Raw genomic sequence first — 15,282 nt, 5'->3', positions numbered from 1 at the left:
GTGTTTATTTCCGCCCGAGCTCATACCCCAGTTCCAGCCTCCTTGCAACGTGTTCATTAATTTGTGTGTTTAAAGCGCTAATTCACGGGGTTCGTTAGCGAGCGGGGCGCGCACGCCGGCAGCTGGAGCTCTGTCTGCCCTCCCCTCTCCCACGTGCTTATTGCGCGCCAGTAACCCCAAACAGGCTTCACAGACACAGATCCTGGGTCTCTCTTCTTTCCTTGTCACCCTTAATGAGTCTTGTATCTAAAGACTCTCCACTGTAATTGAAATCGTGACAAATAAGGATTTACCGAGTAGCGATGCCGGGACTCCGAGAGACGGCCTCCGGAACAGACTCTGTTTTGGAGCAATTAACGGATACACACTCACCATTTCGACATATTTGAGGTTAGCCTCCCTGTTTGATTACAGACAGCAAGGTCCGATGCAAATGCCTTACCTTACAGATGGGGCTTTTAGGATGGGACGTTAATCTTTGCAGAGGCTGCTAGGTGGGTTGGAAACCCCATTCCCCTATTAGAGTAACTGCAGCCCCGGTTCAGATGAAACAGTGAAGTGTAAACTTCCTCCAGCACATCCTGTGAAATTGGTCCAAGTGTCCCCTGAGGGGGAAACGGGCGTGGAAGGCGGGGTGAGGAGGATTGTAGGGGAACTCTGTGGTGTGTCGGCCCCTCTGAGAATACCGCTTCCGTTTTAAGGACACAATTTCTGACAGTTGGGCTCCAGCAAAGATCTGAATTGGGATTTGTCAGACGGTCACCGCCTACCAGGAAGAATGCAAGAGTTGTCTCCCAAACCGCTCAATTCTTAGGAAATAGTCATACGGATCTCACTCTGCACGAAGTGACGGGTGTCGGAGCAGCTCCCCAGACGCACGGTCAGCTCCCGCAGCGCCTGGGGATGGGCGCTACCACCTCTTAAGTGTGTGTGGAGTGTATAATTAGTACATTCGGCTGGCGGGGGGGATATTTCTCTTCCCATCATCTCAAATCCCACTGACAAGGCAGTTATAAATTTTCACACACATAGCCAAGCGGTGCCCTTTCTCTTGGCCTGACGTGGATTTTGAAAACCAGGAGATGCCATCCACGATGAGCTCTTCATGAACCTCCAAATTCCCTACAATTTCCTAGGACTCTAACCAAACACCGTTCTTCCTTTCATTCAACAAACGGGAGGTACCTACTAGATACTACTTATTTAGCCAAATTCTACTTGGTTTTCATTTTTCAAGGTATTTTGAAGCTGACAGTTTGTGAAAGGTCTTTCCAGGTCATGCCAGGAAAAATAGACCCGTGGCATGTTGGCCTTCCTCCTCAGGGGAAACCCAAGGTCTTCATTCCTGGTCCTGACAGCTTCCATGTACTTGCAGTACTGTTAAGGTTCGTAATATGCCTAGTCTAGCACGAGTCTCCCGAGAACAGCTCAGCAGCAGGGCACTGTGACGGAAAGGGTCTTCTAGACTTCTAGCTGTGATGGAGGGGAGGAGAGGAAAGAACAGTAGGGACCCGTGTCCCCTCCCCAGCAAGGTTCCTGTTAAGAGCTGCTGTGCATCAGGGTTTTCTTGGACTGTTGACTCTTCACTCTGGTTCTCATGTCTGCTCTCATCACTAGTTACCTTCCATCCAACGGTTTCTCGTTTACATCTGCAATAAAAACACAGAGATCTCTGCAAATAGACTGGCAAAGAATACAGACACACACAGCCCCATTCCCAATGGCCTTTAGGACAAAATACATGCTCCTTTTCATGGCATTCTAAAACTGGGGCAGCCGAGTCCTTGACTGGCTCTTTTCTATGTTCTTTAAGATCCAGCCTCGCTGACTGTCTCTCAGGTCCTTGAAGGCGTCCTGTTCTCTTGGCCTGCTGGGTTTTTGCCCAGGTGTTCCCTCTTCCTGGAACCCTTTCCAAACCCTCTCACCCTCCCAGCTCCTCCTGCAACTAACCCCCGTGGGGTTCATGGCTCCACCTTCTTTAGGAGGCCTTCCCTGCCTCCTGGACGCAGTCGAGACTCCGTTACAGACTTCCATGGCGCCCTGGAATAATATATAATATATATTATATATGTTATATATGTATGTGATATGATTTATAATATATAATATGATATGATAATATATATGATATATAATATGATTGATAGGATAATGATAACTTACCTACTAGCATTTTACAAAACGTTTGTGCAATCCCGTGGCAGTCCTGCGTCTCACTGTTTGCCACACGCTCTATCGTGGCTCATCCCCACCGTGCACCATCTCTAGGGGCCTGTGACACAGGTCTCATTTGGAGAAAACCCTTTCTAAGGCAAGAAGCACAGCCTGAGTCCACTTCACCGTTGGTTGTTGAATATGCCACCCGTGGGAGGGGAGGGCCACGGTAAAGTGATGGTCTCTGTGTCCCTTCTTCCGTTCCAAAGGGAAGGGTTTTTCTGGGCTGGGGCACAGGAATGGAGCGTGTAGTGGTCGCGGTGGTGGTGAACGCCCTGTTAGTTCCGATGCGCATTCAAGTTTGTTCTTCCCTCCGTCTTTCCTCTGTTCCCTGAGCTCTGTGGATTTGGTTTGTAGATGGTGTTGTAGATCCGGTTCTGATAACTTCTGCCGGGGGCACGTGAGGGCCCATGCTCACTGGTTCAGTGGGGGCCGCTACTTACCACGTGTAAGAGGAGAACTCACATTATTGTTGGATGACATATATTTCACACTCGATTATAATTCCATATCCAGGGCTGTCTTTCCTGACCATACTGAAGGCTGTTTGACACTTGAACACTTCTTGTTGTTGGAAAGATGTTTTAGTGCTCAGCCTCACTTATAAAAAAAGAAATACAAATGTAAACCATGACGTAACTACAGCTTTCACCAACCAAACTGACCAAGATTGTTTTACTATTTTTCGGTTCCTTACTGCAGGCAGAGTTATGAGGAAACAGTCTCATAGGTGACTCTTGGAAGTGTAAACTGGTACTTTCTGGAGTGGAATCTGTAATACCTATTAAGAATTGTAGAGTGTTTTCATGCCTGTAGTGGTTAAAAGTCCATGCCCTGGAGTCAGGGTGGATACGACGCGTGAGCAGGTGACTCAGCCTCTGAGTCTTCATCTTTAAGGTGGGGATCATGTTTCCCCGACTTCATCTTCGCAGGCCGTGCATGAGATTTTACATTTCTAATAAGTGGTATAATCCTGGGTATACATTCCAAGCTCAGTCAACAGAAGCTATAGTAATCATATGAATTGGAGCGCCTGGGTGGCTCAGTCGGTTAAGCCCCTGCCTCTTGATTTCGGCTTCGGTCACGATCTCTGCGTTGCGAGATCAAGCCCAGGGTCTGTCTCTGCGCTTGGCACAGAGTCTACTTGGGTTTCTCTCTCCCTCTGCCCCTCCCCCACTATAAATAAATAAGATCTTAAAAAAAAAAGTTTGAATTGTATTCCTGGCAATGTCTTTTGGGAGCTAATCTAAAATGCACGGAAGTCTTATCAGGGCCTCAATTACAGAAGTGGACGAACTAGGAGTTAATGTTTAAGTACAGTTCACCTTAGAACAACACAGGTTTGAACGGTTTTGGTCCATTTACATGTAGATTTTTAAAAATAAATAGAGTATAGTACTGTAAATGTATTTTTCTCTTCCTTATGATTTTCCTAACATTTTCTTTTCTCTAGTTTACTTTATTGTAAAAGTACAGTGCATAATATCTATAACCTAATTTAGTTTATCAATAAGGGTTCCAGTCAATAGTAGGCTATTATTAGTTAAGGTTTGGGGGAGCCAAATGTTACGCATGAATTTTTGACTATGCAGGGGGTCCTTGTCCCCAGCCCTTGGTTTTTCAAGGTCAGCTGTATATGAAAAGTGCAAGTTTCTTATTTATTTATTCAAGGCTTGGATATAACGTAGTCCCTAGAATGATGTTTACAAAGTTCCTAATGACGTGTGGAAATGCTGACGGTATTGAGTAAAAAAAAGATATTATATGACAACACTTAATATAATCTCCTGTATGTAAAAAGCTATGTTGTAAAAGTATATAGAAAAAGAACTAAGAGATAAATGTCAATGTCAGTAGTATTTTACTCTGAAAGGGCTACTTATGGTGATTTTTATATTTATTTATATTTATAAAAATGTTTTCCATATTTTCTTCCATGGCTCACTTTGTACTCTGAAAAAACAGAACCTCAAGGCTCTTGTCAGAGCCCCACTCAGCCCCTCTTCTGGGCGGAAGATCTCAGGGGCCCTGGGCTTGACCCTGAAGCATGCTTATAGGTGCTGTGGTGTGCTTATGGGTGCTGCCTGGCGGGACTGGCCACTTGTAGCCTGTCACCCTGAGTTCTGCAGTCTGCTCTCAGGAACCATACTTTTCTGAGTGTAAGTCAGAACAGACGTGTTAATCCTTAAGTTCTTTTTGCTCTGACTCTTGGCTTCTTTCCCTGAACATCATCACTCATTTTGAGCTCTCCTAAAGAATTCTCTCCATAAAGAGATTTTTGACTTCAAGTTCTCAGGACAGACGTGTTTCCTAGGTTTTAGAAATTTGTTTTTCTTTTCTGGTTGGCTGAAGAAAAGTCAGTCAGCCTTTAGATTGACTTGAGAGCAGGATCTCAGAGCATATTTAAGTGTCTTCTGTTAGGGGCTTGAAACGAGATTGCTGGGAAGGGAGGCTTGCATGAATGCATTAACGTGGGATCACGTAGCTTGTTGCTTTGGAATGAATCTACTCACAGGAATGGTTGTTCCGTGTGGCTTTTTAAACCACGGATGAATGACTCCGGAATGAATATAGGTCTTCACACAAAGAGGGAGCCCAACTTCCAGACTCAGGTAGTTACAATCTCGTGTGTAAGATAAAGCTTTAAACTTCCTTGCGTTAATGTGATGCTTTGGGCAACCTGCAGTGGATTGTTTTACCTTTTCAGGTGTCATTTATTGATGTCTCCTTGCTTCCAGCTACACCATCATGTAGTGTGATGTGTCCGGCAATTGGCGTGATGCCTTCTTAAGGCTTCACGCGGAGCCATGAAAAAGGAGGCAGAGGTCTCGAGCGATTCTGGAGACTCTGAGACTCTTGAGGCCTTTCCACTGGCTTCTCGTGGCTGAAGCTGAAGCAAACAGCCCTGTCTCTGGGTTAGGACGTTCAGAGGATGAGACTTGATTCGGAGGAAGACAGACGGTCAGGGCTGTGAGGACTGTCCACATTTATCAGGTGGCCAGTGGCAGAGAGCAAGGACCTGGCCGTGAAGGGCACCAGGAAAAAGTGTACTAAAGAAGGATGGGGGTCAAGGGGGAAGGCAGCCAGGGGGTCCTGTGTTACAGAGATCTCCCGTAGGTTAGGAATTAGAGGAAGCCATTAGAGTTGGTCATACGTGGTGGTCAGAGACCTTTTCAAGGCAATACCACAGCAGACTTGTGGAGGTTGGAGGCAGGTCCCAGCAAGTAAGCGAGGCTGGGAGGTCGGGTGGTGAAGCGACGGCGAGAGGCGGCAGCGTGGTTGTAGAGAAGAGCTTTGGAGGTGCTGGTGATGCAGAGTCTGTTCCAAGTCTAAGGTCAAGGCAAGTGAAGAGAGATGGGGTAAAAAATGCAATTATGTGGAAATAATGTTCTAACAATGTTGAAAATTAGGTCAAGAATGTGGGTGGAGGAATTAGCCATTTCACCCTGTGAGAGAAGAAATGAAATAAAAATGGGTAAAGAGAGATGTTTTGAGTCTGACAGGAAGCTCGTGCTTGAGGGGCTGAATGAAGCAGAAGATGGGATGACCCGGGAGGCCGCGGAGGGTGTGGTGCAGCCTGGAGACGGGGAGAGAGCGTTTCCAAGCAGCTGCCATGAGAGTGGAGAGGAGCGTCCATAGCCTAGCTCTGGCTTCCTTTAGTGGTAATTAATGCACATTACACTCATCTCACGGCTTCTAGAGATCCCCAAGATCAGACAGATTCATAAATATTTATTTATTGTACCCACAAAGTACCCCAGAGGTCTTCTCACTTTCTCTTCAAAGCATCCCCTTGGTGATCATTCTTTCTCCTTCCTCTAATTGCACACCAGAGAAAGCCTCAGTCAGAGGCAACTAGTTTTCAGACCACGAACACCTGCAGATCTTGTCGGTGCTTGCCTGAGCCCAGAACCCTCCGTAAGCGCTGGCTTGAAAGAGGAAGAGGCTGTGGACTTTTCAAATAATGGAGCCTTGAATCAGCCACGTTTCTCAGGTTTCCATCCCTGGCGGGTACCCGTCATTCGAGTAGTCATAAAACACGGTCACCTCCGTTTGCCGCAGCAACTGCCAGAGCTTTTCGAATCTGCCCTTTGGCTCCTGGCACTGCGAGGAGGGCACGGGAAACAGAGAACATTGTGTGGAAACTTTATACTAAGTCAGGGGAAGTAGCCTCCTTATCCTTTCCCTCAATACAGTCCTCGTTTTTCCTTTGTACTTTACTGAAGGTCTGTAATGAGGATTAATTTAGCTCTTAGGAGATCAAGAATTGCTCCTAATATGGACAACAGCCTGCCTGGAATTGGAAGCTCCTAAAGTTCAGAGAAGGGGCAGGGACTGTTCTTTTGCGTGCCCACAAGAAGAGTCGGCATTTTAGGGAGGACCCTTCTGGCTCAACTTCTGGGGTGGCCGTGCGGGTCTTCAGCTGGCTTCTCATGCGGATGAGGGGGTGTGGGTGTGCCGCTGAGATCCGCTTCTCCAGGGGGCACACCTTAGGTGGTCAGCAACGAAGAAAGCATCCCTGAGGGTATAGACGAAAAGACCCGTTTTAACAGATTTCAGGGGACAGGCCCTCTGTCTCATTGACAAGGATATTTTAATCTAAACATTGCTCAAGATCACGGTCCCTGTCTACAAGACTGAGCCGAACAAGCCACGTCTGGTCCCGGAGTGGTGCATTAGGAAGGGCGGACAGGTGCTTTGAATCCTACAGGGAAAGAGGGCAAGGCCTGTGGTTAGAGCTCTAACTTTTCATTTCCTAGGCTTTACTCCTTTTTCGTGTTGGTGGGTAAATCAGGATTTGTGGATCTTCTCCCGTCTTTGGGATAGAGGATGGTAAGCAGGACCTGGAGGACAGTCCCCCCTTAAAATGAGGCAGCGGAGGGGAGCTGAACGCAGTCGGGTTCTTGAGCGAAAGGATGGCTCATGCGGGTGAGCCCGAGAGACTGCTGGCTGTACCAGATCATCTGTCTTAGAGCTTTAGTCACAGCCCATACAACAGCGCTTGTGTTGCATCGTGACTTATGGATTGGGTCGTGAAGACGACGCCTCAGCTCACAACTCTTCTTTGTAACTTTACCTCTATTTGAAGACTCAAAATTTCCACTGACTCGGCCCGCTTATCTGCTAACCCCAGTCCCTCCAATATCAACAGCCCAGACTGGTACGCTGACTCTGGAAGGCCAAATTCTAGGACGGCAGCTCGTGGAGAGCACCGTGCCCCACTCAGGAGCGCTGTGCATGGGGGCACGCTGGGCGAGCGTTCCCAGAACACGTGGGGGAAACGCTGGTCGCGCTGGCAGTACCGTTGCTGTTAGCGTGGCCGTTCTCTCTGTACTGCAAGCCAGAAGCGATCACACGCCACTCTCGTATCTGAGGGTCGTTCCGTTGAAAGGGGATGAAAACTCAATAGTTGTGCTGGGCCTGGCCATTTGCTAAAAAGCTCACACGTCCCATTTGTACAGGTCCCAAACGTCCCCTTTCCTAGGGTGCCCAGCCTGTGGGCTGCTCTCCCGCCGTCTGCGCTGCCGCGAGGGTGACCACACTGCCTTCTGCCCCTGGCGTCGGGGTGAGACCTCGTGCTCATGCTGCCCCGCTTCTGTGTGTGCCTCCGCCCTCTGCAGCCTGCCGTCGTCTGTGCCGGCGCTGCGCCGCTGACCCCCGCCACCCGGGCAGCGTCTGCCTGAGCTGCCAGGATGCCCGCGACCTGCTGCTGGGGGACCACTGTGTTCCCGACTGCCCTCCTGGACACTTCGCAGAGCGAGGAGCTTGTAAAAGTGAGTAAGTGCCGGCCACAGGCGCTGGCGGTGCCTCGTGAATTTTCTTGGGGGCAGGAGCGGGAGAGGGTTGGTTCTTCCCTAGAGAGAGAGGAGGCGGGAAGCACGCTGCGGGGCAGTACAGCAGACCAGCGGACGCTCTCGGCTGCGGCTTTTATTAACGCCTCCCAGGCTGCTTCGGAGAGGAGCTTGGCAACATAGGTTCTCTTTGTGATTCTTTTCCCTCTGCAGAATGTCACTCCTCCTGCAGAACCTGCCAGGGCGCGGGACCCTTCTCGTGCACCTCGTGTGAGGCCGACCTCGTTCTGTCCCATCGTGGCACCTGCAGCGCCGCCTGCTTCCCGGGGCACTATCTCGATGACGGCCGCGCTTGTCAGCGTAGGTTTTTTAAAAACGAACTTTCCCTCCTTGCCTTGCATCGTTGAAGGAAATAGAAGTTCTTGCTTCTGTATTTTCACCTGATAGTCTTTATTTTTATAAGAGAAAGTTAATCTACAAACTTTGGATGCTCTTAGCAGACATCAGTCTAACCGGGAAGTGCTAGGCTCGGGGATCTCCTCTACAAGTACCGGCTGTGTGACTTTAGGCCAGTCATTTAGCATCTCTGTTCTCTGGTTATCTCATTTTTAAAATAAAATGTTGGCTTACTCTATCCTCAGCAACTCAAGTCCAAGATCCCGAGCAGAGAGTGGAGCTCATTCTAACACACAGTCCCTGACCTAAGCACTTGTCTGGGTATAATTTGTTTTGTGTTTGTATTTGTTGAATATTGACAATGTGCAAGGCTTGACATGCTACAAAATATTCGGTTTCTGTTCAAACAGCCATTATTTTGTCTTGCATGGGAGTTACTTGTATAGATGTCTTATTTCTCAAATAAGTCAAAATATGATTAATTATCTGTGTCAGGCACAAACGAAGAGCTAGGATAAATTAGGGAAAGGGCAAATCTGAGCAGAAAAGAAATTAGGAAATCCTTCACAGACGAAGGAACATTTTTTGAGATACGCCGAAGCGGCTTACTTTATTTCAATCACTGAAGTGTCATTTGCAAAAAAAAAAATTTGTTATACTTTTTTCTTTCGAAAATGACAGCGTACAAATGCAGTGCTGGTATTTCAATTTTATGTCCGAGGAAGTACCGTATTGTAGGAATTATAGACCAGTGGCTAGGAACGTGGGCTCTGGACTCGTTCATATCCTACCTGCCACTTACTAGCTTTTTGTGACCTTGAGCAAGTGAATTAACGGTGAGGCCTTTGTTTCTTTTGCTGTCACAAGGGGATTATACTGGTACCTCCACGTAATGTTCTCGCACTTAGCATGTGTCCTAGCAGGCTCTCAGTATAGAGTAGTTCTTGTTGTCATCATTATCACCCAGAATGAGAGGCAAACCAAGCGGTTTAAGATAGTTACATTTTACAGATTGAAGACAGGCATTACTGTTCACTGAGATGCTTGCAAAAATCTGCATTCGAAATGAATTTATGTGGACCTCATCATTTTGTACCACCCGTTGAGATACCAGAGATTAAAAAAAAACCTTTTTGGACCCGTGAAAAATTTCTTTGCTTTTATAGCAAAAACTTTGCTTTGTATATATCAACTGTCTACCAGTATCTGCGGATTCTCTGACACAAGAGACATGAATGAAATACTTGCATGTTCCATTCCAGAGCAAGAGAGTGTTGGTGGAGAAATAGGGACTTAGATTTATGGGGCTCCTGACAGCGGTGGAATCACAGAAATAAAAGTTCAAAAGAAAAAAATGGAATCTTTCGTATGGCGTATCAATGACCAAAAAAATTGCATTGAAATATTTCTTTCTGAGAAGGCTTTGCCTTGGTGCAAGGTGATCTCCACACAAATACGTTTGTTATGCTACCATGTAAATAGGATTTCATAGACTATGCAGTGAAATTAAGAATCTCCTAGCTTTAGATCCTTCACTGAAGCCTAAGTTTCATTCTTTCAAAGATTGAATAAAGCATGCCCTTAAGTTGGATATTTGAGTTTCTAGTATGTAAAGAAAACCAACAATGTTCCTTTCTAATGCTCATCATTATAGACAATTACAGGCCTCACAATTTTAGAAATGGTGCAGTAAAGGGCTTTAAAGGAAATACTACCAGTATAAGGGGAGGCATTAATAACCACATTATAGAGGAAAGTAAGAGCCAGAGAACTGTCTGGAGTCTGGTTCCAGAAATGTTTAGAAGTTACATGCTGAGCTCTAAAATTCAAGAATAATCAGTTGAGGCAGGCACATTAAAAAAGAGACGATAAATGAGGTTTCCAGTACCTGGAGCCATGGGGCTTTAGAGGCGAGGAGGAGAACTCTAGGGTGACCAGAGACGACCTTGTACCGGCTTCTTTCTCACTCCCCCTCCCAGACTTCTACAGATGCGGGAGGAAGCCAGGCCCATTGCAGGGGGTGGTAGTTGTTTAGCTGTCTGATGGTTCTTTCTCAGGGGCCCTAGAACTCTCCTCTGGAGCAATATAGAGTAAGTCTCCTTCCTCATTCATCTGATTGTCTTCCAAAGTTTGCAATTAACTGTCCCCTTGCGCTTTGCTGCTCCAGGCGAAACCGGAGCCAATGGAGTGTCGGGGCAGAAATGGATGACCCTCTCCCCAAGCTGCGGTAGAAAGCAGGCCTATTTCAGAGGGAAGGCAGACTTCCTAAGCGGTCACGTCCCTTCCCCCTTCATGCATGATGGTTCAGTACATCTCTGCTTCCCTTCCTGGTTTCTGGTCCACTTTCCACCCTCGTCACTGTCCTCTTGGTACTTTCTGGGATCTGGGACCTCGGAGAACAGCACCTGGACTCCAGATGTGATCACAGCAACGTGACAATACCGTGTGTGGTCTGAATGTTCCAAGGCAGAGGAAATGCTCCTAACCCACGTGCCTTTGGAGGTGAAAGCTGAGAACCCAAGGGGCTTTGGTATGAGCAGAACTGCTCTAAGACAATGCTGTTTGTAGGTTGCCTTGGTGAGAGAGGAGGGGTTCGATGAATGAGGAAGAAGGGTTCAGGTAGACATGGTGGGGGCTCCCTGCTCCTCGGGGGGACACTGCTCCACTTCTAAATCTCCACGGAGTCTTCTGGCCTTGCACAGTGCTCGGCATGAATCCATTTGTTTCAGAAGCCAGTAGAGGGACTGAGTTACACTTTGAGTTACCGAGGGGGAATGAGAGCCTGCGTGGACGGATTCAAGAATAAGAAGGCACCCAGGTGCCTGAGGAAGTGAACTCAGGATGCTCTCAGCAATCCGGATGGGGTGTTGTCCCGTCACTCTAAGCTGAGGGACTGGCCTTTGGGCTTCGTGTTGTAGCTGTTTGTCCAGCAGGGGCCTCGACTGACATTTAGGTTATATCAAGGCTCTTCACTTGAACATTGTATCCGTTTCCTTAGTAACCAAATCACACCTCTAGTAAGCTTTTAATCAACTAAAATTCTTAGATCATTTTTTATAGGAACTACTGTCTGAGCAGGTCCCCGTGTCCTTTGTTTGTGCAACTGGTTATAGAAAAAAATGCAGGACTTACGCTTTCGCTTATTTCTTCAGATTACTTTTCATTTATTGCTTCAATTCGTTAAAATTGAGTTTGAGTTGTTCTTTCAGATGGTGAAATTAGACTGTGTGTCTCCTATTAGGTGTATGTGGCATATTTAAGTATCACTAGCTTGATTTCTTTGTTGTAATTAAAGCCTTTAATAAAAATGTTGAGGGCGCCTGGGTGGCTCAGTTGGTTAGGCAACTGCCTTCGGCTCAGGTCACGATCCTGGAGTCCCGGGATCGAGTCCCATTTCAGGCTCCCAGCTCCACAGAGAGTCTGCTTCTCCCTCTGACCTCTTCCTCTCATATTCTCTCACTCTCTCTTTCTCTCAAATACATAATTAAAATCTTTAAAAAAATGTAGATCAAGCTATAAGCGAAGACTTCATGATAGTATTCTACTCAGGACATTCCTTTTACTAATGACAAAGGTTTGCTGATGGCTTTGAGGACGCATTTCAACCATTTTCAAATCCACCTACAACTCCAAGACCCACTTTGTTTTTCTGTTCGTGGGTTTATCTTTGAGATTTTTGTCACACCCTCTGCCAAAACTGAGATACACCATGTGTAAAAATTCTAGCCAAAAAAAGGATGGAAGTTTCATGTCATGTAGGTTTCCAGAAATTAAAGATTCTTTTCCAATTATTCTCAAACCATCTGTTTGAAAATCCAGTCTAGAGTTTTTCTAGGATCTTTAATTACTGATCTGCATATTCTAATGAATATTTTATATCAATGACACTTCTTGTAGGTGAAACAAGAGGACTTCCTTTTTATTCTTACCAGGAGGTAATTTTCCTGCACTGTGCCACACAGGTTGATACCCTCTAGATCTGAAACTCTCAAAATCTAGCTCATTCTCTGGATTTTTCCTCTGACATGTACTTGGAGAAAATTTCAGAATGAGGCAGAGACGCCAGTGCTTGAATATGTATAATTAAAATGTCTCGCTTCTTCCGTTTATGTGCAGGTGTTCATTGAACACCCGTAACATGGAAGAACTAGTCAGGCTCTGAACACGATTGCAAGGAAAAAAACAAACTTGGTCTTTGCTTTGATGAAGCTTGTAGCTTAAAGGATACCCAAGTTAAATAATCATTGTAATGAAAATCATGAGGTATGGCATGAAGGCAATGTCTGGAGTGCCAGAAGAGCCGTGACGGGGAGACTTACCCTAGAATGGAGAGTCGGGGGAGACCTTCTTAAAGAAGTCACTGAAGAATGAATAAGAGTTAAAGATGAGAAACTTGGAGATTATGTTGAGAGGATTCAAATGTGTCTTAAGAGTTCTGGTTGGAAAGAATGGAGGGAATGATGGAGGAGTGAAATTTGCAGAAATGGTGGCTGGCAGTTTTCCAGGGTTGAAGAAAGATGAGTTTCTAGATGGAAGCATCCTCTGAAACTTGAGCGGTACAAATTTAAAAAATCACTCTTGTAGATAGATGGAAAATAGAATGCAAGGGGGTCAAACTTGGTACGGGAAAACCAGTTAGGAGGCCATGACGGTGGTCCAGTAGGAGATGATGAAGGCTTGGTTGTATTGGCATGTGTGGATGTGGACAGAAGCAAAAGAATTCTGGGAATTATGTAGGAAAACTTGAGTAAGTAGGATCCAAGGAGTGATTGGATTAGGAATGAGAAAGAGGGGCTTATCAAGATAGACTCCCAGGCTTCTAGCATGGACCACTGAGGAGATGGAGAAATGCTAGTTGTTAAGTCGGGGAGGATGGAAACATGACCGGATTTGGGGATCATCCTTGAATGCCTGAATTAAGTAGCTGCTGAGCTTTACAACTGGGCCGATCAATAAGCCAGTCCTCCTTGAAGTCCTCTGTGGTGTGAAATGTGGGCTTTCCTGAGCTTCACAACAAAACTGATGCCTGACTTTAATCTTGGCATGGCTCCAAAACCTGAATCCACATCAAGACCAACGGGGCGCTTGACTCCTTGAGAAGTAAGTTTCAAACCCATGCCCGGACCGTTGTTCCAGAATCTTGGAGTAAGTGTAAATTCTGTTCTGAATCACAGGACAACCTGGATGTGGGATTTCCATTCTTGGATTTATAATTTATCTTCTCTGGAAAATAAAATGAGCCTTTCTCCTATTTTAGAAAATTAGGGAAACATTTTCTCTTTCTGCGGATCACAGGGGAGGCTTCTGAGCTATAATCAAAGCACAGGTTGGAGAGGGCTTTGCTCCTTTGCAGCATCTGTCTCCGTTTCATCAGTATTTGCAATTGTAATTACCTGGTCATTTTCTTTCCCATCTGCTCAGCATGCGGAGCGCACTGTGGAAGCTGTGATTCGCAGGCCGGCTGTACCTCCTGCCGGGACCCAAACAAGGTCCTGCTCTTCGGGGAATGTCAGTATGAGAGCTGCGCCCCACAGTTCTATCTGGACTTCTCCACCAGGATATGCAGAGGTAAAGCCCTTCCAGAACTGGGCAATGATTCTTTCCCTGGGCGACCTCCCTTTACTGTAGGTGTCTAATCCCCGAACTTGGGAAAACACCATCATATGTTTAGACTTTCTGTGATATAGCAAGATGTCCTCATGTTTTATGAATGCAGGCATGTCATTTCTTTCTTTTTTTGTATGTAACTTATTTCTTAAGGAAACATTTTTGAGCACCTACGATGTGCCAGATACGGGACAAGGTTTCAGTAACTAGATCAGAGGTGGCAACCGGATGTATTTGGTCCAAGACATGTGGGTTCTTTTCGGCTCACCTAATGTTCTAGTGTTTTGTTTTGTTTTTTTAAAGATTTTATTTATTTACTTGAGAGAGAGAGAGAGAGAGAGAAAGGGTGCAGAAGTGGGGAGAGGGGCAGAGGGAGAAGCAGACTCCCCGCTGAACAGGGAGCCTGATGTGGGACTCGATCCTAGAACCTTAGGATCATGACCTGAGCTGCAGGCAGACACTTAACCCAGTGGGTCACCCAGGCGCCCAAATGTTCTAGTGTTATAAAATCTTTAATTGATGCATTTTAAAATGTAGAAGACTTCACATACAAAACTGGAGAGTTTCTGTTTCTTTTGAAAAAATGAGAAGGTCTGGCAATACTGAACTGACATTTCCACAACCAACAGTCGGTTGGAGATGAGTAGCTGTTGCCGCTTTTGTGTCTTCCGATCACTACAGCCCACGACTGCCTCCTCTGCCACACCAGGCCTGTTTCAGAGATTTACATCCCCTGCCTGGGACCTAGAGGCGCTTACCTTTACAACTCTAGGTCACCAGAGTCCAAGCTTAATGAAGGCAGGCTTTGAGGTGCTTGGGTGGCTCAGTTAAGCATGTGAGTTCGGCTCACGTCATGATCCCAGGGTCCTGGGACCGAGCCCTGCATCAGGCTCCCTGCTCTGCCCCTCCCCCACAACTTGTGCCCCCCCCCCCCCAGGAATAAATAAAATCTTAAAAAAAAAAAGGGGCTGTATCTGATTTGTTCATCTCTGTTTAACAGATTTAAATGAGTAAAGACAGAGTCCTGGTGCTCAAGGAGTTTATAAGGAAGCAATGTCAGAAACCTAGTACCTTGTTCTCTTGGGGCTTATGCTCTTTAGGTGGCAGCGCTCAGCAAGGAGAACAGAGTTAAAGGCCAGATTTCCCTTGCTTCTGTTCCATTTTCCTCCTCCATCTCCATTCCACTTGTCTCCCGTCTCTCCCGTTCTGCCCAAGAACCTGGGGCTCAGATACGGGGCCAGACATCTGTCGAGTAAGCTTGGGATGTTTTAAG

At 46.4% G+C, this 15,282-nt stretch overlaps 1 protein-coding gene across 2 annotated transcripts in view; it reads left to right on the top strand.

Moving 5' to 3' along the window:
• FRAS1 (Fraser extracellular matrix complex subunit 1) overlaps positions 1-15,282 on the top strand; it is a 406,500-nt gene that overhangs the window by 236,579 nt on the left and 154,639 nt on the right. For both annotated transcript variants that reach the window (XM_045993253.1, XM_045993244.1), the window contains 3 exons: positions 7,836-7,988; positions 8,220-8,366; positions 13,824-13,970. In XM_045993253.1, coding sequence (XP_045849209.1) covers positions 7,836-7,988; positions 8,220-8,366; positions 13,824-13,970 — 447 coding nt within the window. The remainder of the gene's footprint in view (positions 1-7,835; positions 7,989-8,219; positions 8,367-13,823; positions 13,971-15,282) is intronic.

This window comes from Meles meles, chromosome 2, assembly GCF_922984935.1.
Source record: "Meles meles chromosome 2, mMelMel3.1 paternal haplotype, whole genome shotgun sequence".
NCBI lineage: Eukaryota > Metazoa > Chordata > Mammalia > Carnivora > Mustelidae > Meles > Meles meles.
This window is presented reverse-complemented; position numbering and strand designations above follow the sequence as displayed.